Genomic DNA, 23937 nt, shown 5'->3' with positions numbered 1-23937 from the left:
AGATTAAAAATGCAAAATCTGAGGACTTGAACAAATACTCCAGCATTAAAATGAAAAGCTCAGTATATCATGGCAGAACTGGAAAACTGAAGTAGTACTGAAATTTGGAAAGTCATACACTGGCATGACTTTATTAAATGTCTCATACAGCTTGAATAATGGGGAGGTTGTATTTAAATACAACCTCCAAGGTTCCTTTTAGTGGTTTCTTGCATAGATATAGGAAATAATTCCCATTTATCAACTTCTCTTTCCAAAGCTTTGTGTATTGAGCATATAATCTAACAAGTATAATAATGTACCATAAAAACAAATCAGTGGCATGTCAAAGAGGACAAAAGTTCTGGTCAAAACTCTGAGGTTATCAGAATATTTTTGTCCATGTATTCTTAATTCTAGATATTTTTGTGAACACAATTTTTCATGAAGTAAATATGTAATACTGAGCAATCATTATCAGTATACAGAAGACAAGCATACAAAACCGTTAATTGACAACTAGATAAAGGAATAAAACTATTTTTAAAATGTTTTTGAAACTGAAAATCATATTTCTTTGTGCCTCACTGATGACAAATTGATTAAATACTTTATAGGACTCTATCTTTCATGGTAATATGCTCCTGCATACTGCCTACAGCAGCCTGTTTGCGTCCACTTGAGGGATGAAAGCAGGCTGAGTTGTAGCACTAGCTGCTTCACATGTTGCTCCTGCTCATTTCCTCACACCTTGTGCCTCACTTAAGGGAGACTGGATGGGGTTGATGGATGTGTTATGGCCAAAGCAGAGATATATCCCACATGTTGCAGTGCAACAATATCCTTTTAAATAGAAAAATTAGTGCAGACCCAGAGCCTACCTTTAGAAGTACTCCTCATGGGCCTGCAATTGAGATACACCTCTACCCCGATAAAACGCGACCTGATACAACACGAATTCGGATACAATGCAGTAAAGCAGCGGGGGGGCGGGGGGGAGAGGCCCTTTAACGCGCCACTCGAGCCCCGCTGCTAGAGCTTCGGGGGTGATTTAAAGGGTCCAGGGAGCCCCATAGCAGCTGGACCACCAGGCCCTTTAAATCACCACCGGGGAAGCCGGTCCAGTCTGGCACACCGTACCGGCCCAAAACTGATATAACAGTCTTACCTATAAGGCAGTGAGATTTTTTTGGCTCCCAAGGACCGAATTATATCGGGGTAGAGCACGTTATATCAGGCACTTGCACTTTCACATGAACAATGGTTGTGCTAACTTTCTCAATATTAATATGTAAATTACATGTATGCACATGTGTTTTTGAAAACATTCAAATTCAAAAATAAGCATAAGCATTATTTTATATGGGAAGAGGCATTGACTAATACTTTGAGAATCTGACTCAAGTTAGCAACTCCCAAATTCTAATTCCAGCTCTGACAACTACTGCTTTTGTGTCTTCAACAGGCCACTTATCCACACTGCTTTAGTATCCTCAGCTGTAAAATGGGGATATCAATTTAAATGGAGTTGTCAGTGATGTGAGGCTAACAGAAATTAATTAAAGCCCCGATCCTGCAAAAACTTATGCACATGATTAACTTTACACACTAGAAGTAGTCCTGTTGCAGTCAAGGCTCTATATGCAGTCACTGGGACGACTCTCAGTGAGTAAAGTTATGGAGGAAGATAAGTCTTTGCAGGACTGCCAAACATCTCTGAAGATGTCAAGCACAATTTAAGTGCTAGTTTTTTTTTCTAATTTAGCCTTAGAAAGTTACATAGACAACACGTACATAAAGTAACAAGAACATTTTATTCCTGGAATCCAACTTTTTAAAAATACATATAACTTTACTACATGCTATGACTAAGACTTTACTACATGCTAGATATGATATCTAAACAGTTAGTAAACTGATCTTATCCTAATCCCAAAAGAGAAATTGTCAAGAAAGAAAGCCCTAAAGAACCAATATTAGCTTTGGCCGTTGAGTTCAGGTTTGAAGAGGTGTGCAGCAGTCGTTGTTGCAACATCAATGTTGATATAGAAATAGTAGCAATACAACAGTCAACACATGCAGAGAGGGTGAACATTTCCCCCTGCCTGCAAAGCACAACCCTCTGGCAGACTGATATGCGATTGCATACCTGGCTTTTTAAAAGTAAAGTATGCTTCACTGGTAATTTTCTTACTACTGTGTACAGGACTCCTTCGTTTGCAAGATAGTAACCCTAATATTATTCCTTTAAAGGAAAATAGCACCCACTTTACTCAGCTCAAAGGAAAACCAAAAATTGACCTGCTTTGATGTTGGTTTTAACAATCAGAAGAAAAATGGGAGATGGATGTGCGTATATGAGAACAGAATTTGGCCCTTAGCAATTTGCTTAAATGTTAGAGATCTTTCTGACTCTTAAACCATTATTAAGGCAGTCCAGAAATTGGTTTGCAGACTCACATTGCTGATCTCACAATTTACATCATTCCTTGGCCAGTCTGAATGAAAAAACATTTGAAAGAATACATTTTTTCAGGGGTTTGTTTGTTTTTTTGAGACAGTTTATTACTATCCACAATTCTGACACTCCTGGGTTGAGAAAAATATAATATTGATGATTTGTTGAGTCTTACTAATTACTAAGTCAACATAACATTACGAAGCTAAATGCTGTGTAATTAATATGGCAAAAGGAGATGTTCCATAGTAACATTCCCATTTGTCACATAAATATGAAGTCATAATTCATAAGTAATATATGTTGCCTATTGCATTGTAATCTTATAGGATTCTCAAGACTAAAACTGTTAAGATTTAACAATTGCTTTGAAAGATAAACATTCAAATTTGTTAAATTACAAGAAAAAGTGCATCTCCCACAATCTCCTTCACAGGATTATCGCCTCTGATTCAGTATCAATAGATGCATACTATTTTTGTATGATGAAGTAAGCCTAGTTTTTCTTAATTTCAACCTCACACTTTTAACAATTTTTAATGTGTTGATCTAGCTGTTTTAGTATTCATGTTTTCAAAGTTCAAAGCAGCCAAATGTTTGAAAGGGGAAACTTCAAACTATTCTTAATTACTCACAGATAATTTATCAGATAGATTACTCTTGCCATAATTCATTCCTATTTCAATGCTTTGTTTATTGATGTGAATGCGAGTACTATAGGAACACCATAAACTTGATATCAAGTCAATTAAAAAAAGAGTTAAAAGATTTTCAGGTATTTCATCTGTCCCTAGTTTCTCTGCTGATTATGTGGTTTTACAAACACATTTTCCTATTTTTAAAAAATGTTTCTCCCTCCCTTATTGCTGTGGAAAAGACCTATTAAAACAGAGGACTCTGATGATCTAATTGGCTATGCTCTATACAGGAGATACAGTGAAACTAATTATACACAAAGTGTAGTCAGGTATAGAAACACAAAATAAAATAATTCCTTTTTCTCTAATATCTTTCACGTATAGTAATTTTAGGTGTTACTTATAAATCTAACATAAAAGAAAATCGTCTCTAGTCCTCAGACGAAGAATTATCTTAAATAGACCACCTCTCTTATTTTACTGGGCTCAATTCTTGCAATGAATTCTAGCTGTGCATGCAAACAAAAAAAGGGAAGTGTGACAACATGAAGAAGAAATCAGCTCCGTACTAAATAGGATTTCCGCTGCATTTCTGGCTGGGGTGGGGGAGCTGGAATAAAAACACAGACATGTTGATTTTACTTTATTTGTTGCAAGTGAGGGCACAGCATAGGGAGAACGGCAGTGTAAATTTGGTAAAAGACAAACCTAAGCGTAAGCAGATGCTTTGGGGTGCTCCGTACAAAGCACTCAAGTAAACCATTTCACCACTGAAAAGGAGGAAATAACACACAGGTGTGCTTATCTAGCTATGTAAACTAAGTATTATCGAAGTATTTGAGTAAGTGACACAGATTATCCTCATTTGTCCTTCCCCACAGGTTTGTCCTTCCCCTGGATGATTTTTCTCCCCGTCTTTTTCCAACTCGTTTCCTCTGGGGAATGGGGCAAGTAAGCCAGCTTTTTAGAGTAATACCTCTACTTGGGCGTGCATATGCAAATATTCAGGCTAATGCTTACCAGGAGTCTCACAAAAAACAGCACCGTTTTATGTGCAGGCACTGTCTTTTGGAAGCTATGCAGGTTTCAGAAAAGGATTTGGTGGTAATGTAGTCAAATTACATTCTAATATTAATTTCTAACATACAACACTATAGTACAAAATACAAAAAATGTAGAGAAGGAGGAAAAAATAAACTAACCCCAATTTCTCCCTCTCATGCACAATACTGTAATGAACACACAGAGATAAAAAGCACTGGATGATAGTAAAAATTATTTTATGCTCATTTCTGCAACCCTGTAATTCTTCTTTATCCATAGGCTGGCTTTTACCATTTTCACAATGTAGTTAAAAGTTTTACAACTTAAGACTGCCTCCTACTCGTTTTAATGTGATTCTCTGAGTAATATATATTGTACCATAAATTATGAAACTAAGCATAAATTTATTCTACAAGTTAATTTATACACATCTTAAATTTGCCCCCTAAATCCCCCTTAATTACTAATATAAGCAATTTTAAAGTTACAGTGGTTATTTGTTAATACAACTTCTGATGCTTCAGGCACTTTGATAATTCCTTGCAATTTGACTGGACCTTTGCATCAGTTTAATGCAAATTAGGTTTGACTCACTCAGTGTCTTATTAATCTAGCACAACTCTCATTTGTAAAATTGCACACTCAACATAAATGTAGGCTAGTTTTCGCAAGACAGTAAGCCTTATTTATGTACAGAGCAGGCCACTGAGACCAGGTTGAATTCACTGGGTCACCAGATCTCACTATACAGTGGAGAGAAAAGCCTAATTCCAAAATTTAAAAAAAACTAACTGGTCTTTAAACATCAATATTGTGTTTGTAATTTCAAAACTTCCTCTTGAATAATTAAAAAAAAATATTTGACCTGTATCAATTAGGAGCAATTATGTATAAAAATGTTCACCTACTGCAGTTTGCATATAGAGAAATGATCACATTTTTAACAAGGGAAATGGGAAATCACTATGGGATGCCCTAGTTAGATTAAATTAGCAAGAAACTTGTTACCAGAACATATAAAAGATACAGTATAATAAGATATGACCTTGCAAAGGAACCTTGGAGCCAATCTGTGATATTCTTCCCCCCATAACCCTTGCTAATTATCTGCAAAGTTAGCGACCCTTTTGTGGCAGGCTATTTTTCTTCAAATAGTGTGAGTATTTTGGCTTTTAAATATTTAATTAGTCTTATGATATAAGAATTGTTGCACATGCCAAGTGCTTCAATTTCCAGACTGCGTTCCTCCTAATTATGCTCAGATTTAGGTTGGTCATCCCAAACCTCTCGCTCTTGTAATTATTTGCTCCTTAAAGATCATTCAGTGGAGAAATATTTTTCACCCTTATGCTCTTCCTTTCCACAAATGGCTTTTCTGGGCCGTTAATTACCCACTCAGAGGATTAGAGTTTGTAATAATGCAAAATAACCTGCGTGTAAGATGAGTTTTACAGGGTGAAAAAGAATAAATTGTTTTTAGTAAACCCGCCCTGGGGAACACCCCTTTTTGGTTATGATTTTCATCAACAAAGACACTGTGCCATCACTAGGTATCTGCTGATTCCACAGGGTTATGGCAGTTATTCATGTGTGCAGCTGAACAGACTTCCAGAGGCAAAATGCATAGCAAGAGTTCAAATCTTAGGCCCAAAGATAACTAATTTCATCACTTCCTTTTATTTTTTGAAAGGTACTCATTAGACTACAATCTGACAGCAACATGGCACAGTCCTTTTTTAAACCGTTTCTTCATGTTTCAGACTGAGTTTTATGGCTTTATAGATATATTAGTTGAACTGATGACTAAAAACAAAATTAGAGCCTTTTGATTTCATCTGCTGATTTCTTTTCCCAATATGGTTTAAAACTTGAGAAAGAAGTGATGTCTCTTGTAGGGTCTTCGATCAACTCAGTAACAGTGGTGTCATTTGCATTAAAATGTATCTTAAAGTTCTTACTCCAAGTACTTTCTTTTATTCAGAGAGGAAAGCCTGTCACAAAAGCACAGTTATTCATTATCCACAGTGATGTCTGGATCTAATTATTATTTGGAAAGCTCACAAGCCTTCCAGGTACAGGACTTCCTCAGCAAAGGTATCTTCCCGCTCTTTCAACTCTAAAAGTACAGTGCTACTTTCCCCCCCTCTTTTTAGATTTGCAGTTTAGATTAAATTACTTGTTTAAACTGTTTTTTTCTGAATCCTAGTGTGCCCAGTCTTAACCCAATGAAGTAGGGTGGATTTTTGTTTGCTTGCTTTTACGTTTGCAGAAATGAGTGTCTTGTGCTTCTTACATACAAAAATCAAGCAGGCTCACCTGCGTAAAAAAAGTATGAAAAAATTCTCTAGCTCATCTCTATCAACTTGGAGTTAATCTTTAATTGTGACAGAAATAGTTATAATCTAATCCTTTTATCAAACTACCGACCACTGCAGGAGCCTCATGTGCTTGCACAATTAAAACCCCCATGTTAGCCATATATAATACTGCATAACATTTAATGCAAATCCTTTTCTATTGAAATTAGCATTGGGCTGACAGCAGGAAGTGGCTGATAAGAAAGCAACAAGGCATTGCTGATGGCATTCATGATAACTGAACACTAACTCATATGTATTCTGTCTACAGCATATTACCCAAAGTGCTTTTTTTTTAAATGCGACTCCAGGAGGTGTCCTTTTGCTATATCTGTCACAAAGGCAATGAAATTATCTAAGAAAGCTAAATATACAAAGTAAATGATGGTTTTCATGCCCATCTGTGATGCTGGCACTAGAATAATATACTGAAGGCAATATCTGTGCTGCTACATTCTAGATAAGAAAACATCTACAGCTTTGGAAGCATAATAGTACAGCTGAATTCACTGTGTATAAGAAAAGAAGTTAACATCAGAAAAATGATGGGTAGAGAACTGGTTATTGTTACTCTTAAATGAGAAAATAATTGAGTCCAAAATGGCTTGTTGTTAAACAGAAACAAGGTCTCATACAAATTCCGGGTTAGGGAGCGCAGTTTGATTTATGCTAAAACAATAGTTTCACAGTGCTGATAAAATGCTTAGATTAAATACATGTTCAAAATCACTGTCCCTTCAGCTAAAAGGGAGAAAGAGAACGTTATACAGGAAGTAATGAACGGAAAGGTTAAAGGACCTTAATTGCAGACTGCCACTAATAATTTAATATGGAAGCTTTTGCACAAGGAAAAAGTACATATCTTACCAGAGGAGATATTACATGTTTTTAATAAATATTAAGGTCTTTCACTGCAAGATGTTTAAGCTAAAAGAGTTTGGGCAGGGGCATCAGGTTCTTGTTGCATGTAGCAAAGGTCTGAGATTATAATATCCCCTATATTTGTTCAAATAAATGCTTTTTTTTTTTATCCCCACTTCATCTTTTAAGGTTTTTAGAGACTATGTATTAAGAAATCAAAATTGTAGGTATAACTGCCATACTTAAGTGACAAACTTGAAAAAATGTATGACTCTAGATAGTAAATTTGAAGTGTAGGATTCTGTACCATAGTTGTGTTATGAAACAGATTTGACACTGAAAACTTATGAGATAAGAATTTCCCCCCGTTGATGTTTCCCAAGCAAACTAAAAATATTATATGAGTACTGAGTAAAATATTCAGTCTATGCTATACTCTAAGACTGCATTAACTTCATAGCAGTAACTTGTTTTATAGGCTCAGTACATCATGACCTACAAAATGTTAGGTTGGAGTGCTTTAAATATTTGCTAACACTTGTGCAAGTCTGGGAGTACAAGGTAGTGTGCTGTGATGCGGCAAAGACAGTACTCTTCTGAGAAACTAGCACACACTCTTATGTCACTGATCTAAACAGGGCAAGCATATTAAATAATGTATGTCACAGGCAGCAAATCTTTATGAAACTGAAGTTCTACTTAGGATTTGTAGTTTTGTTTTAGCATTGAGATATTTTTAATCTTTTTTAAGACTACAAAAGCCCTACAAAGTTAGATTTTATTGTAAATGTAATAATATATATTTAAATATACACATTTAGTATATTCAAGGTTATTACATTTCATAAAAGAACACTTTGTGGCTCCCCTTTAATTTGTGGGTTCGGATTTTTTGGGGGGTGAGGTGGGGTAGGGCAAGGAAGGCGTATTATTGGTCTCTACTACATAAAAAAGGGATAAAGACTGGAATTACTATGTCTTTCAGTAATCATGGTCAATTTATTAAGTAATTAAGTAATTAGTTGCAACTTCATTATTTATTTATTTTTAAAGAAATTCTGTAACATCATACTGTTGCTCATATCTTTGGCCCTTAAACTTTTTCACTTCAGTAATCTCATTAATGTCAAAATGCCATTGGAATGTCTGCCCAATTTAAGAGTATAGCTTGGGCAAATGCAAGATATATGGGGTTCAATAAAAGATGTTTTCTTATCGCCTTCAACTAAAAAGCTTAACTGAGTTACAAAGATCAGTGCGCCCTTTAAACTCTGTGGAAGAAGCAAAATTCCGGAACGTAAATGTGTACATTTCTACATTACACTGTGGCCACTTCTTAACTCTAAATCCTTGTTTTTCTTTCTTTTCTTCTTCTCCCTAGCTAAATTCTCTTACTGTAATAATTCTTCTAAATTCTGTAGCAATAAATAATTGCATTATTAACACTGAAAGCTTTTCAGATGATGTCATTGCCAGCACTAACTTCATAACTCTAAAAAGTTCTCATAATTCTACTTAAACATATTTTTCAATTCACACTAATCTCTGTTAATTTAAGATCTACACTCGCCCTATCAATACACATTTTCATGTACTTTTTTTTTTTTTAAACATGTCAGTCCTGTTTACTAAGTGATATTCAACAGATTTCCTATAGAGCAATGAATCTTAACAGGCCTCCTAATTGCTTCACATAAGAAACCATATTAATTCCTCAGCAACAGTATAAAACAAAACTATTGCTTTTCAAGCTCTAGAGCAATTAGACCTCTCGGCTATTTGGCTAACTCTGCTTCTTGATACCCAGTGCAGTTAATTATATTTTTTGATGTTAATAGTCTGTCAGTTTCAAGCATAACTCTTCTTTGATGAATATTTAAATTATATTTGAATAAAAAAACCTTGGTTACATTTCATATTCAGCAGTCATCATAGCTTAATAAAGGTCGCCTCAGCAAATGTTGAGATATATGTCTATATGAACACATGTATAAAAGTCCTAAATCAACTTATCAGATAATTTAGCTGTTTTGACTAGTACTATAGTGAATCTAACCAAACTGTTTATGGAAATACAAAAATAAATGGTCTTATACTCTTACAGTGATATATTATGACCCTAAAAATGTCTTAGCTATTTATAAACATGTTCTTTTTATATATTAAATATATCAGAATATAAATTATCAGTGAGACTATCTCAGGACCAGAAAGTCACCAAGTGAACAGAAAGTATACAAATTATCTAAAATAATGAACAGAAAGCTAAAAATTCAATGCACTGAGGGTAAAAGAAATGTTGTCTTAGCCAAGTTCTCACTGTCATTAATCCACCAAATAAAGTGGCTAAATAACTTAATCATAACAATATGTATAGTAAGTGATACAATCTGCATAAGAGATTTTACATACATTAGTGAATTCACTAAAGGAATGCTGGATGGGGCCCTAAATCTGTAATAAAGTGACAGAATCTGAAACATACTTCTCACATAATGTGTGCATACAATACTGCAAATGAACATACTGCAGAGAGTGATCAGAAAATATGCCCCAAAACACATATACACCAATCTATCAAATAAAAACATACAGTGATACAAGAAAAGAATGTGATCACAATTTTTGTAAGTGATAAAGGAAATAAGAACAGCTTAAAGATCCCAAATTACAAAATAAAATACACCTCTACCCCGTTATAACGCCACACGATATAACACGAATTTGGATATGACGCGGTAAAGCAGCACTCCGGGTGGGCAGGGCTGAGCGATCCCGTGGATCAAATCAAGTTCAATTTAACGTGATTTCGCCTATAATAGGATAAGATTTCTTGGCTCCCGAGGACAGCGTTATATCAAAGTAGAGGTGTATCTATAAGCAATTTAATAATGTATCCCAATTTAATTTTAAGTCAAATTCATTCTTATTGAAGTATTCCAAATAGGTAGCCTATTTTAATAAGTTTAGGAAAAGTTGTTTCTTTTGCAGACTGTCCATTTCTTAAGACAATTACAATGCCAGAGATCAATCTACAAATCACATACTGCAGAAAATAACCACAGAATACATCACAAAAAGTGAATAAACTTACACTGATAGTTGTCTCACTTCATCCCACTGTTTTTCAAACTTAATAAACTGAGGCTTTTTGTATCCAGACTGGTAAAAGACACTGTGAGAGAATGATCTGAACCATTACATCTATATAAATATTGTTCTTTTTTAAATGAATAAACCAAGCTTACCAATTTTTAATTTAAAATTAATGGTAGCAAAAATGAACACTATCAAGTATTTTTTAATCCCATGGACATGACTGCTGTTCCCTCTAATAATGCAGCATATTCAGTGGACTAAAGATTTTGGTGTGACTCATAAATATTCAGTGTTATACCACTCTGTGACAGGGTTTCTCAAACAGGGGTCGCCGCTTGCGCAGGGAAAGCCCCTGGCGGGCTGGGCCAGTGTGTTCACCTGCCCCGTCCCCAGGTCTGGCCGATCGCAGCTCCCACTGGCCGCGGATCGCTGCTCCCAGAGCCGCAATTGGGCCGGACCTGTGGAGGGGGCAGGTAAACACACCGGCCTGGCCCGCCAGGGACTTTCCCTACACAAGCAGTGACCCCTGTTTGAGAAACCTTGCTCTATGATGAACAGCTTCATTCGTAAAAAAGAGGTTGTGCACGTGGGTCACTGTATGGTTTCTGTTTTTTCCTTATACTTTAGTCGTAATTCAGTATCAAGCCTCATACACAGAAGAAAAGCAAAATCCACAGAGCCACACAGCATTGGCTTTGGTCAGAAACCCAATTTAAGTATGAGGAGCCCTTTAAGGTCCACTTGAATAAATATACTCACGTGGGTGACTGTTTGCAGCATCAGGACTTATGACTGTATGTCCTGTTTTATGTGAGGAGTTTTTTTAATAGCAGTCTAAAAGGGATTGGATAGCTCTGATAAACATGTATGGTAAAGAAGAAGTTGTGAAGAAGATATCAGCAATCTGGTACTGGACACCAATGAAATGCCAAATCAAAATAAGGACCTTATATTTTACATTCGGTCATTTACTATGGCAGCGTTGATGCACATGCATTCAGGGCAGTAGTCATCCAAATTGATATGTGATGTCAGTATTACTACTTTTTGGATATAAAAAAGAGAGCAAATATCCAAACTACCCAGGGAACAGAGATAGAAAAATGCAGGTTACATCATAATATGAGACACGTTTCATTACTGAATATCTTTAACAAAGGCAGCCCTCATCCATAAAGAGAATAGCTACTGTATTCATATAAAAGCACAAACAGCAGCAGGAGTCTGATGAGCCCTTGTCTATGCCTGACAGACCCCCAAAAGAGAGGTGCTTCATACTCAACAACACACCTTCTAGAGATGAGGAGTTGACTATGAAGTGTTGCCCATTATAATAGTTTTAAACTACATTAAGGAACGTAGTTCTGAAGCCAGGCTAGACCGGTCACAGAATAAAGTCTGAGACCTGTCAGAGGGAGTTATGTTGAGATGGTCTAAAATGGTTTGTTCTGGCAAAGCATGCAGTGTGCCAACCCAGTTCTGAAACCAGTTTGCATTCCACTGGTGCAGACAGGGCTTAAGAAGTTAAAGTGTTTCATTCTGATGAGATTAATCAGCAGGGATTGGCGATTGACACTCCCTCCATCCAAGACTGGAGTTCAGGGAAAGATTTACTTCATTTCGATTAGAAAGAACCTGGCTTGTTTTCACTTGAAAGGAGATAATCTGATATGCCGCTGTTTCTTTTGTAGGCCTGATAAGCAAGGGACATATTTGCACTTGCAGGATATGTATTCTGAGTGGAAGGGTATTTAATTTTTTCTTTCAATGATATATCACACACATTGATATGTGGAATGTAAAAAATCATTGCATTGCTAGGAAAAGATTCATCATCTCCTCTCTTTCCCCTGCAAATCACTGTCCATTTTCCATCATATTTGCAGGGCTTAGGGGAAAAAGGGAGAGAGACAACTTTCAAATCAAGGATCTAAGAAGTTTTAGTGACCTTCCTCCTATCCCACAAACAGAAAGGTCAAGGGAACAAATCAAGTAAATGGCCCTTTTGCAGAACTTTGGCTCGAGTGCAGCTGAGTCTTATGGAGGGTGAATGATGGACACAAGAAGTTAGAGTATTACAGCATGGAAGGAATGCAAGGTGCCAGGACTGTGAATGGGAACCTCACTCTGTTGTCATGGTGGACATGGTGATTGAAGCTGTGTGCTATCCTGCAGCGGAAGGGTAACACGAATGAAGGAAGAATTGTATTAAACAATTTCTCTCTTTAGCTCAGCTTTTGTGTCCCCTATTCTCCTACTTTTCTGTAGTAACATTTTATAAAGAAGGATTTTTGAAGGAGGGGAAGGTCCCTAATTTGACCTGTACTTTACGTCCATCTACTCTTATCTGCCTTCTGGAAAACAAACCCATGGGAATCTTTGTGCATTATTCTAAAACAAATTTCAGTGCTGTTAAACAAACAAAATGCAATCACAGCAATCTAGCACTCTTGAGGAGAAAAATGGTGTAAGGGGCACAAAGCTCAGGAAGTGTCAACTCAGAAGTTTCCTGAAATTCGTCCTTATTTAAGGATTTCCCCACAGATATCACTATATCCCTCGAGGACCAGGACATCTGCATGGAGGCATAGAATCTGCACTACTCCCTGGCTCCTCAGCATCAGTGGCTTTTCATCTGGCTCTCTCTCACTCCATCCAGACCCTCTTCACCACAACAGTACAGCCATTGTTACCTGTAGGCAGGACTTCCAAAGGTTGTATGACAGAGAGAGAGACGGCTCTTGGGCTCGTTCCCCCTTCCTCTTATAAAAACTACATCTTTTAAGTGATATTTCCACAATTTCCCCACCTTCTGCGGAACCTTTCTGAGGATACAATCAATATTTTCACAGCTCTCTTTTGTGAAAATTATTTAGTTAAATGCTAGAATCTACTCTTTTTAAAAGAACACTCTCTGGCTATGTCTACACAGCCTCTAAGTTCAGACTACTGGGGTGTGAATCGCAGCATGCACTAATGTGCTGCATAGTAACTCTCCTGTGGGGCAGGGCCAGCGCTTCCATTTAGGCGACCTAGGCGGTCACCTAGGGCGCCAGGATTTGGGAGGGCGGCATTTTGCAGCCCTCAGAGGCAATTCGGCGGTGAGGGGTCCTTCCATGCTCCGGGCCTTCGGGGGCAATTCTGCGGCGGGTCCTTCACTCGCTCCGGGACCCGCCGCCGAAGTGCCCCGAAGACCGGGAGCGCAGAAGGATCCCCCTGCCCCCGCCGCAGAATTGCCACCAAAACCCTGGCGCCGCTTCTGCTGTGAGGTTGCTACTGGTGTGAACTAAAAGGTACCCAGTTCAAATTAACATAGTCATCTTTGAAAGAAGACTTACATAACATGAACTTTACCAGATACCTTTTAGTTTGCGCCAGCAGCATCCACGAGGAGTGAGTTATTTTGCAGCATGCCAGTGCGCACTTCAACTCACAGCCTTGCTGTGTGAACTGGGGGGCTGTGTAGGCATGCCCTTAATTAATTTTGTGTTAGTTTCCCATAACACATTTGCAAGCGAGTCACATATGCATGCATTTATTAGTAGACTCACTGAAACATTATTTTAAGAAAAATAATTTTACCTGAACTTCTTTCATTTACAAAGGTATTCTAAAGTGGGCTAATTGTTCTATATGTGTATGTGTGCGCATGTGCTTTTAAGAGTGAAAAGATCACTTTTAGCTAAGAATGATACCTGCCTTTTTTTTTTTTTTTGGATTATAATGATTCTGAAAATTTTGCAAAGATAAGAATCTGTGCCAATTTGCTTTATTAATGCTAATGTCCATTTACACCACTCTGGCAGTATAAAAGAACCATAGGTGGGTTAAAATGGAATTGACTTTAAGGCCTATTTACATTGCCAGAGTGATATACGGGGTCTTAGTGTAAATGAGAGTCTGGCCAAGCAAATCCAATATTATTAACAAAGGAAACAGTCACTTTTTTGTTGCAGTTCAAAAATAATCTGGATATCTTTTCTATAAACACTTTTTTTTTAAATGGACAGGCTATTATGACTGTGTGATAAATATCCTTTCATTTGATGCATTCACAAGTTGCAAAGTTTGTACAGTTTTCTGATCATTTCTAATTTTTCCTTCTTTCAAAGACCTATTTGAAACTGTTCTTCGTGGCAGGATACAGACCAGATTTCATCTTCAAAGATCCAGGCAGCTGTTTGTAGAATAAAGATGTTTATAGCCTTTTATTGTTAAGGACACTGCATTTGATTTAGAAAGCTACTTTTGTTGTCCATTAACCCTTTTCAGGCACTCAGATTTTGTTGTTTTTCCTTTCTAAACAAACTATCAGTTCTGTAGGATCCAGAGTCATATGACAAATTTTCTTTTAAGCCCACTAGTTTCATTTCATATTAGTTCTACCAGGTCACAAAATGGTTAAATGACTTAGATCAAGTCAGTTGTAGAGATGGCCGTGGAACCCAGAGATCCTGACTGGCAGCTTTCTTCTAACCACTCACCAATGCAGAAATTTTACCTCCTTGATGATCCAAAATTTTTAAGAAAGCCATGTGGTTCTTGGAATACGCATGGCAAAATAAAGCGAACCACTTGTATTATACTGGCACCACACAAGTCTCTGTTATTAATATTCATCAGGGTTTTGCTTAGTGCTTGTATGTATCATCTTCTAGGAATTCTGTTTTGAAATATACGTTAGATAATTCACTTAGACTGTCTTATGTTTGGTAATTCTTTCTGGGTGATATTAAAGGTGTATTTTGTTGTATTCTACCCATACTTGGAAAGAAAGTGCCCCCGGCATCCAGAAAAATATGGCTCTCCTAACAACCACACACATTTGAATGTTATTTGGCTTATTATAGAATGTCTAATTTTAAAACAAGATAGATAGATAGAATATACACACACACACACAAATATTTTTAAATGTTATTATTTAAATTTATAAAAACTGAAAACAAAGCAAGCAGGAGAAGCCATAAAATCTTCAGTGCCTGCCTCAACAGAAATTGATAGTGATCATCTGCAGTTTCTCAGTGTCTATAAAGCGAGGCTTTGAAGTTGACACTGCAGGCAGAAAGTCTTCATAGGTGAACAGTCAGTTTGAAAATAACTCAGGCAAACCTTCTTAATTCTTCTAAAACTGGCTTCTAAGTGGAATTTTTTTAAAAAATTAATTTTCAAGCCACCAATTTGTCTACAAAGAACAATATTAGCTTGTCCTGTCAACTTCAAAGTCTCACAATAGTTACTGGCTACAGCTGCACACAGGACACTCTAAAAGCAAGGAAGTTCTTCTCCTCAGGTTCCTTATGTGTCTAACCTTTTTATTTCATAATTTTTTTAAATGTAAAGAAAAAAGTATGGGAAAAATAGTAACTTTTTCCCTAGGGGAGGCTAGTGAAGTTAATAAGTATCAACTCATCCAGATTGTTTTTACATATAAAAATCCCACATGGCTTGGAACTACAGCTAGGAAATTATAGTGCTCATTCACTAACACATATTTTAGAAATAATGTTACATTACTACTACTAATAATAATAAAAGGAATAACGAACAGCTAACACATAACTATATGAAATTGACCAAATCTAGAGTTACGGGACATACAGTTCCTACCACACCTCCACACCCCACCCCACAACCCCATAGGGTTTTGTGGGTGTAGGGCTGAGAGCATGGGGGGGCAGGGGGAAAGCTAAGTGCTGCCAGGTTTTCCCTCCCTTTTTCAAGCTAATATTTTGAACTTCTGTTTACATGAACATACTGAACTGACTGGTCAACCTCAAACCTCATTTGGAACCGTAAGTATGCACTCAAGCAGCAGCAGAGACACCACCCCCCACCACCAAAAGACAAATATTGCGTTAAGCGTAAACTATTACAAAAATAGAGGGTTTTTTAAAAAATGACAAGGTAAGGAGACTGTTTCTGTGCTTGTTTCATCTAAATTAAGATGGCTAAAAGCAGCATTTTTCTTTTGTGAAATAAAGTTTCAAAGCTATATGAAATCAATATTTAGTTGTAAACTTTTGAATGAATAAGCATAACATTTTGTTCAGGGTTACGAACGTTTCAGAATCATGAACAACCTCCATTCCCAAGGTTTTTGTAACTCTGACATTCTACCACAACATATAGGTGAAAGATTTTATACTAGAGTCACTACGATCTAATTTCAATCAGTGAATAAAAAATACTCGAAGTTAAAAACAAAGCGTTGAAGAACATCAATGTTCTAAGATAGGCCTATTAGGAAAAAAAATAAGAAAATTAAGAACTATCAAGAAACACAGAGAAGAAAAGAAACAAGTAAGTGGAAAGAGATGACCATGTCCAGGGGGTAGTATCAACTAACACTGGATGCTAAGGAGATGGTGGATCTGTCAATGTTAAGAGAGATTTGGTTTGCCAGAATCTACAAGCTTCTAGAAAGTGGGCATGGCTTCTGATATCACAATTCTATACTAAATTGGTTAGCTCATCTTATTTTTCAATCTTAAATTTTCACGAGGTTGTTTCTTAGATTTGTAGTAAATGCTAAAGCTGCTGAGTAATACTGCAAACACATGGCTAGCATTTAGTAATTACCAAACATCATTCTATGAATTTATATGACTTAGCTTGCCAAAAAATTGAAGGCAGCAGTAAGTAACTGAACGGACTGAAGTAATAATGGAAACAGATCATTCTTCTGAAGTAAAAAGAAAACATTGTCAGGAGCTGTTAAGTAGTGAGATGGAAAGGTTTCTTCACAAGCAAATGTACAAATGAATTAAGCTTTTTTCTACCGAGGTAAGACATTACACTGGTGAGTCTGATGATCCTCTGTACCACTGTTGTCATTGAAATACACTGTGATAAAAACAAGTGCCTGTTTCAAGACATACAACACCTCTTCAAAATACATTTTATTCAGGACCAGCATCAATTCATCCCCCAAAATAACTAAGATCAATCACGGTTATGCTATTATAAACAAATTAAAGATAAAGACCTGAAATACTTGATAAGAAAGTTGCTCAATTTGTGCTATATAAAAAGAAGGTTGCAATGTTAAGAAAATCTTGGAAGATGGAGGGAAAGTGCATTACTACTAAATGTCACTGATTCTGTGTCTGAAAAAGAAAACCAAAAAACATTAAAGTCAAAAATTCTAGAAATTTCAGCCAAGAAAGTAAAAAAAAGTGTGATACGTGGTCTTGGCCATTTGCTTAGATAACAAAGAGAATTTTAAAAAATTGAAAAAAAGATTAAAACTTCTCAGATGCAAACAACCTAAACCTCTGACATATACAGCACACAATTTTTTCCAGTTGAGATATAAAGTAACACCTAGTTTTGCAGACCATGAAAATTCAAAAATACTTCTGCAACCACCATATGTTTCATGCACACTGACGGAAAAACTGATGTCCCAGCTTCCCAATGACACTCTGGTGGAACTCTCAGGAAGGCTGCGTGTTTATATTTGCATCCAACTGCCACAATCTTGAAACACGTGCTGAGCATAAAGAAGACTTTGATCAAAACACACATGTATTTTACACAACAAGGAATTCTACAGAGAAGCACTACACTTACAAAGCAACTGAAAATGGTTTCAAAGGGACTTGACAGATGATGCTCAGACTGATGACACTGCTGCTGCAGTCTCAGTGGAAATCTGTCTTGATCTATTTAACAACAATGAACTAGAACCACAAAAAGACAATTCAAACTGATTCAGAGAAGTTCTGGAACCTTTTCATTAACTTGGCCAGGATCAGCTTCCACTACTGACTGTAAATACAAACGTCATCAGTTGAAACAATCTCAAATTCCTTAATACCTTTCTAGCATTTAAAATTGAAGATCCAGATTTCTACCCTAATTCTATGTCTATGAAGGCTGTTACAGTTAGTAACATCAAAATGGTTGAAAAGCATGGAAATAAAACTGTGGGAAAACTTCCTAATAGGCTAGGTACTGAAATACAAAATAAATTGGTGAATGTGTGCTGGTATAGAAGGGAAGATAAAGAGTAATAAGACAAATAGCAGACTGGAGACTTGATTATTGTTTTTAGGCTTTACAGAAAACATGGCTTTTTATAGTATAAGAAAATATAATTAAAGAAATAAAGCATAAAAGGAATACTATGCATTTGACTTCATAAATCTTTATGGTTCTCTTCATCTTTTTCTAGCTTCCCCCCTCTGGCCCCTTGAGAATAATGAGGGGTGGGTTTTTTTGAGGAGAGGAAAATCATATCAATCTTGACCAATTCCCACTAATTTGTCTGTTAAGATGAGACTATTTGAAGAGACATGATTTTTTGCATTTTATAACAAAAACGGACAAAGCTAATCATACGTCAATATCATCTGAGCACTTACAAGGGAGTTTTTTCAGATGGTCTCTATCCAACCTCTGATGATAGGATGGTAAAAATGCCCATGACCAGTCTACACTAGAGCTTCCACAACTGTTCGCACGGGCTCATCTACACAAGTATTAGGCCACGGCAGGAGAATTTCTGTAAATCTTCAGTGCATACGTAATCTGTGATGCTTTTGTACAGTAAGTCCCGTTTATTGGTGCTAAGTCTCATATCCTGAAACTAAAAGGGTGACTTGCTGAACGCTGGAGTGATAGTAATAACTGCTGAGCAAGACAGTCAGAAAGCAGTTTTGTCCTCTAAGAGGACAATATCTACCGCCTTTCCAAAGAACTGACCTGACTGTACAGTTTTTTTAGTTTGATATGTTTTGTAGGTGAGCAGAGGTTCAGTTATTGATCATATTGATAGCAATCATTTAACTTAGCATGGGCATTTAGAAACTGCTTAAACGTGCAGCAGCCATTTGAATACTTTTTGAGTGCAGTTTGACCTCCTGAAAGACGAGGATACAATGACGCTTCAAAGAAGTGAAATGTATCATTCTCCTTGCAATCACCTGCCTGCTTTTTCACTTTTGTCAAAGAGACTATAAAAGGAACTCAGAAAGATTTGCTGGTAGCTAGGTTCAATTTCTTTGTAATATTACTAGATAAAAATGATAAGGATATTTTAATAATTTTTCCCTGAGACAAAATGCAAATCAGTATGTATATAATGTGTAAATTAATTGTGTGGTACACTTTTGGAAAACAGTAAATGTATTTTTACCTTTGTGTCATAATTTTGTAGGCATCTGGGAGGAAGCATTCTGTGTTTTCCATTTGGAAAGGGTCGGCATCACAAATCTTGTCATCTGTCCGTCCATAATTAGCACTCTCTATCATAATGACATCACTTCCTGGACATCGAAGGTCAATGGAGTAGCCCTCGCAAGACAGTTCCCTCCTAACTAAACCAAATGGTAGCGCTGCTCGGCTGAAACCTTTAAAAAAAAAAAATTAGGAATCAAATTAAAACAATGAGAAAAAAAATGACAAAAGGAAAACATTTTCTGGCATATGCATGGATGTTACATTTTCTATCCCATGCTCAAGGAGAAAAAAGTAACACAAGCCTTTACAGATGTTTTTTATCATGTTCACAGAACATAGCTTTTGGAATTGTAATCATATTAGCCTAATTCCAAATTATCTTTAAAAATACATGAATGTTTTCCAAAGATCTAAATTCACATTGAATTGGACCAGGGTCTGCCTTTTACAAGCAGCAATAAATACAGTAATGAGATATCCCAGGCATAAGAGAAAATCAGAGTGAAGAAACATTTTCAGAACTTCAGAATCACCTGGTGGTTTCTTCTGGATTCTACATATTCTGAGCTTTAATTTAAAAAAATGTTACAATGTTAAGTTTTCAGCCCTTTGCACTGAAAAGCTACTGTTTTTTTACAGTGTAAATCAATGTGCTGCTGCTCTTTTATTGCATATTTGCAGAAAACTCAGCTAAACACAGGGGAGAATTTTTCTCACAACCAATTCACATAGCTGCCGAGTTTTCAGAGGCAGGACTTTAACCTCCCCTTTCTCCATCCCAGGAGAACCTCTGTCTTTAAGAAGGATGAGGAGGGGCAGCTTGAGGAGTCAGCTGGAGCATTTGGATAGATGAAGAATTTGATTCGGCGGGAGTTCTAGTAGCGGGAAGTGCCTGGTGCAGCTGAGTGTGAAGTGGGCAATGGCAAAGGAAGCTAGTTGGGTGGAAGTGCCAGTGTCAGGGGGCCAACTGCAGCAAGGTCAGTCTCCTACCAATGCACTGGGGCATAGCTGAGGCTAGCAGGGGGTTCCCTAATTGACTGCACATCCTGATTTGTGAACGGATGGAGCTAAACTACTACTTGACCCAGCAGCAGCCAGTACAATACATCCCACACTGCAACTGTGCTTGATCCTGCTTCCATGCCTGCTTCTGCCCAGCCTGCTCCTGCTTACTTCCAGCCCATGCCTGCTCCTGCCCTTAGCCATCCTGGACACCCTTGGCTCTGACCCCTGGCTCTGGGATTCCCGACCATGCCTCTGGCTCACCCTGGGTTCCAGCATTCGGCTTCTGACCTCTGATGTGGGCGGGCGGGGGGGAAGGGGTGCACATGGGGCAGCTGGCTGAGTGGTGGCAGTGGGGGGTGCCTGACTGGGGCAGTGGGTGTCCGCCTGGTGGTAGGAGGGAGGTGTGCTCTCAGGTGCAGGTTCCCTGGTGATAACAGTTTTTGGGATGGCAAGAGGGCCTTATGATGAGCAACTTGCCAAGCAGCTACTTTGCCCTCTATCTAACTACTCAGATCCCAGCCTGAGAAGCAGTCTACAAGAGTGGAGAGCAGGCAGAGATAAGAGTCACAGCTAAACAATGTGAGGAAAAAGCGTTGCCTGTCTCGGTTTTCTCCTCTTTGTGCCTCTCCTTGCTGTTTGAAATGCAGCTTTTCCTTTCCTGGATGTTCTGTGTCCCAAAGGTGGCCTCCATGATAGTTTGCTGCCTGACACAGACACCGTACATAACAGCCTGTAAGAGCTGCTCGGCAGACCTACATTTTAGCATTCGTACCTGTGCCATTTTGCATAAACTAATAGCACATTACTTGAGTAAGGGCACTATGAGTAAGTATGTGAGTAATTTCTGCAATGGATGGCAGAAGTGTGCTGAAAAGTTCCTACGTCCAATCAGGAAAATTCACTCCCTTTACAGTTTTTTTTTTCCCCCCTGAAATCTTCTTCTGTCTGAGAGAATTCCTGAAAGCAAACCATTCCATTGAGAGTTTTGAAGTAACATGCAATTATCTGGGCACCAAAACCTAGGACTAGCTAATTCAATAGGAAGCCTTTTGTCCTTTATCATCAGTTATTTATGCAGTCAGTGTACAGTGCTAGCATAAAGTAGCTATATGCTATATTCTGCTATACCAGGGGTTCTCAAACTGGGGGTCAGGACCCCTCAACTTATTACACGGAGGCTGCAAGCTGTCAGCCTCCACCCTAAGCCCAGTTTTGCCTCCAGCATTTATAATGGTGTTAAATATATTTAAAAGAGTTTTTAATTTATAAAGGGGGGGTCACACACAGAGTCATGCTATGTGAAAGGGGTCACCAGCATAAAAATTTGAGAACCACTGTGCTATACGTATAAGATTAACATCGATCAGATTGCTCTGTCTCCCTGACCCAAAATTTGAACCCATCATCACATTAAATTGGTGGTATAAATTAGATGATTTGATAGTATTAATAAGGTCTTTAAAAACAGTAGATACTTTTCAACAGCACCATAGGTTGGTTTTTGTAAAGCATTCTAGTAAAACTAGTAACTCACTCTAGCACTGTTATAGTTAAGATTCCATAAAGGTTTTTGGTTAGGTATTTCAAGGTTTTTGGTTAGGTATTTCAAGAATTACCTATCTTTGGTACTCTATACGTTTAAAAACAAACATTTCTCTCCCTCTCATAAGCAAAACATTTCGAATAATACACAAGTATTACACGCATACAGTCATTATGTGATCAGAAGGATTTTTGGTTCAGACATTTATTACACACATGCAACACAGAATGTGAATCATTTGGTATAGTCTATTTTAAATATGGTGTATTGCAGGGGTGGCCAAACTTACTGACTCTCCGAGCCACATATGATAATCTTCAGAAGTTCGAGAGCTGGGTGTGCTTGCCAGGACTTGGGGCTTCAGCCTCGTGGCGGGGTGGTGGCTCAGGTCTTGCACCCTGTAAAGAGGGGGTTCTGGGGGCTTCAGCAGCCCCAGCAGGTGTGCCCCGAGGGGATGAAGCCCTGAGCCCTAACAGGCGCTCCCACAGGGCTGAAGCTCCTAGACTCCCCTCCTTGCTGGGCAAAAGTTCCTTAGCCCTCCACTGGGCAGAAGCCCTGAGCTCCCCTCGCCCCCAAGTCTGGTAGGTGGGAGAATGGGGGGGACGAGTGTAAGAGGCGCTCAGAGCTGCACTTCAACTGTAAAAGAGCTGCAGTTTGGACACCACAGGTATATTATATTAATACAATCGGCATAATTATTATTTATTTACAGTAGCTCTCATGCTATGCTGTGTGTTTTCCAACCAAACACAAAGAATGCCTAGTTTCTGCACCAAAGAGTTTATAATAACAAATGCATTGTAATAATAATACATCTCTAAAATTCAAACAAAGACAGATAGATAAAGAGCAGATCGTATAGCATGTGCCATAAGGGGGCATTTGGATGGGGGTATGAAAGAATATTCTCAAGTCACATACACACTGGTTTCTTATAGTCATGGTATCAGAAGTATGTCTTAAGAAGGGAATCAGAAGCCGAGGAAGTAGCAGCTTTGTGGATCAGCACTGGAAGAGTGTTCTGCGCAAAATGTAAGAAAGCACAGAAATGACTAGGGGAGGATTTGAGGATAGTGGAGTAACTGGAGAAGCAGAAGAGATAAGAGATGACAAAAAGGACAAGGCCAAATAAGTACAGAAGGGCAGAATTACATAGAGCTTTGAAGGAAAGGACAATAATCTTGAATTTGATGAGGTGGAGAAGGAGAAGCCAGTGGAAAGATTTAAGGAAAGAAATGATATGGTCAAAATGACGGGCGAGAAAGTGATCTTGGAAGTAGTATTTTATATGGACTAGAGAGGCACTCTTCCTATTGTGTTAGTAATCTGTGGATTAAAACTCCCATTGAATTGAGATGAGTTGTAAGATCTCCAAAAGACTTGTTTCTTTTAATCATGTCAATCTGTAAGTGAAATCAGTTTACACTCATACATTTTAATATTTATTAAAAACAGACGAAAGAATGGTACACTCTAAAACAAAGAAACTTCAAATTAAACTTTCACATCATCCTAAACTTGTGCCCCTAGGTTTGACAGAACATATGATTATGATACATGGCATCAAACACTAATATTAGATCAAGGTTCAGCAACCTTTCAGAAGCGGTGTGCCGCGTCCTCATTTATTCACTCTAATTTAAGGTTTCACGTGCCAGTAATACATTTTAACCTTTTTAGAAGGTCTCTTTCTATAAGTCTATAATATATAACTAAACTATTGTTGTATGTAAAGTAAAAAAGGTTTTTAAAATGTTTAAGAAGCTT

The 23937-nt window shown here is 37.6% G+C and overlaps 1 protein-coding gene across 19 annotated transcripts in view; it reads right to left on the bottom strand.

Moving 5' to 3' along the window:
• The window catches only part of ADGRL2 (adhesion G protein-coupled receptor L2), a 501988-nt gene that overhangs the window by 67331 nt on the left and 410720 nt on the right, over positions 1 to 23937 (bottom strand). For all 19 annotated transcript variants that reach the window (XM_075067759.1, XM_075067760.1, XM_075067761.1 and 16 more), the window contains one exon: positions 19579 to 19792. In XM_075067759.1, the coding sequence (XP_074923860.1) occupies positions 19579 to 19792 (214 nt within the window). The remainder of the gene's footprint in view (positions 1 to 19578; positions 19793 to 23937) is intronic.

Source organism: Chelonoidis abingdonii, chromosome 7 (assembly GCF_003597395.2).
Source record: "Chelonoidis abingdonii isolate Lonesome George chromosome 7, CheloAbing_2.0, whole genome shotgun sequence".
NCBI classification, from domain to species: domain Eukaryota; kingdom Metazoa; phylum Chordata; order Testudines; family Testudinidae; genus Chelonoidis; species Chelonoidis abingdonii.
This window is presented reverse-complemented; position numbering and strand designations above follow the sequence as displayed.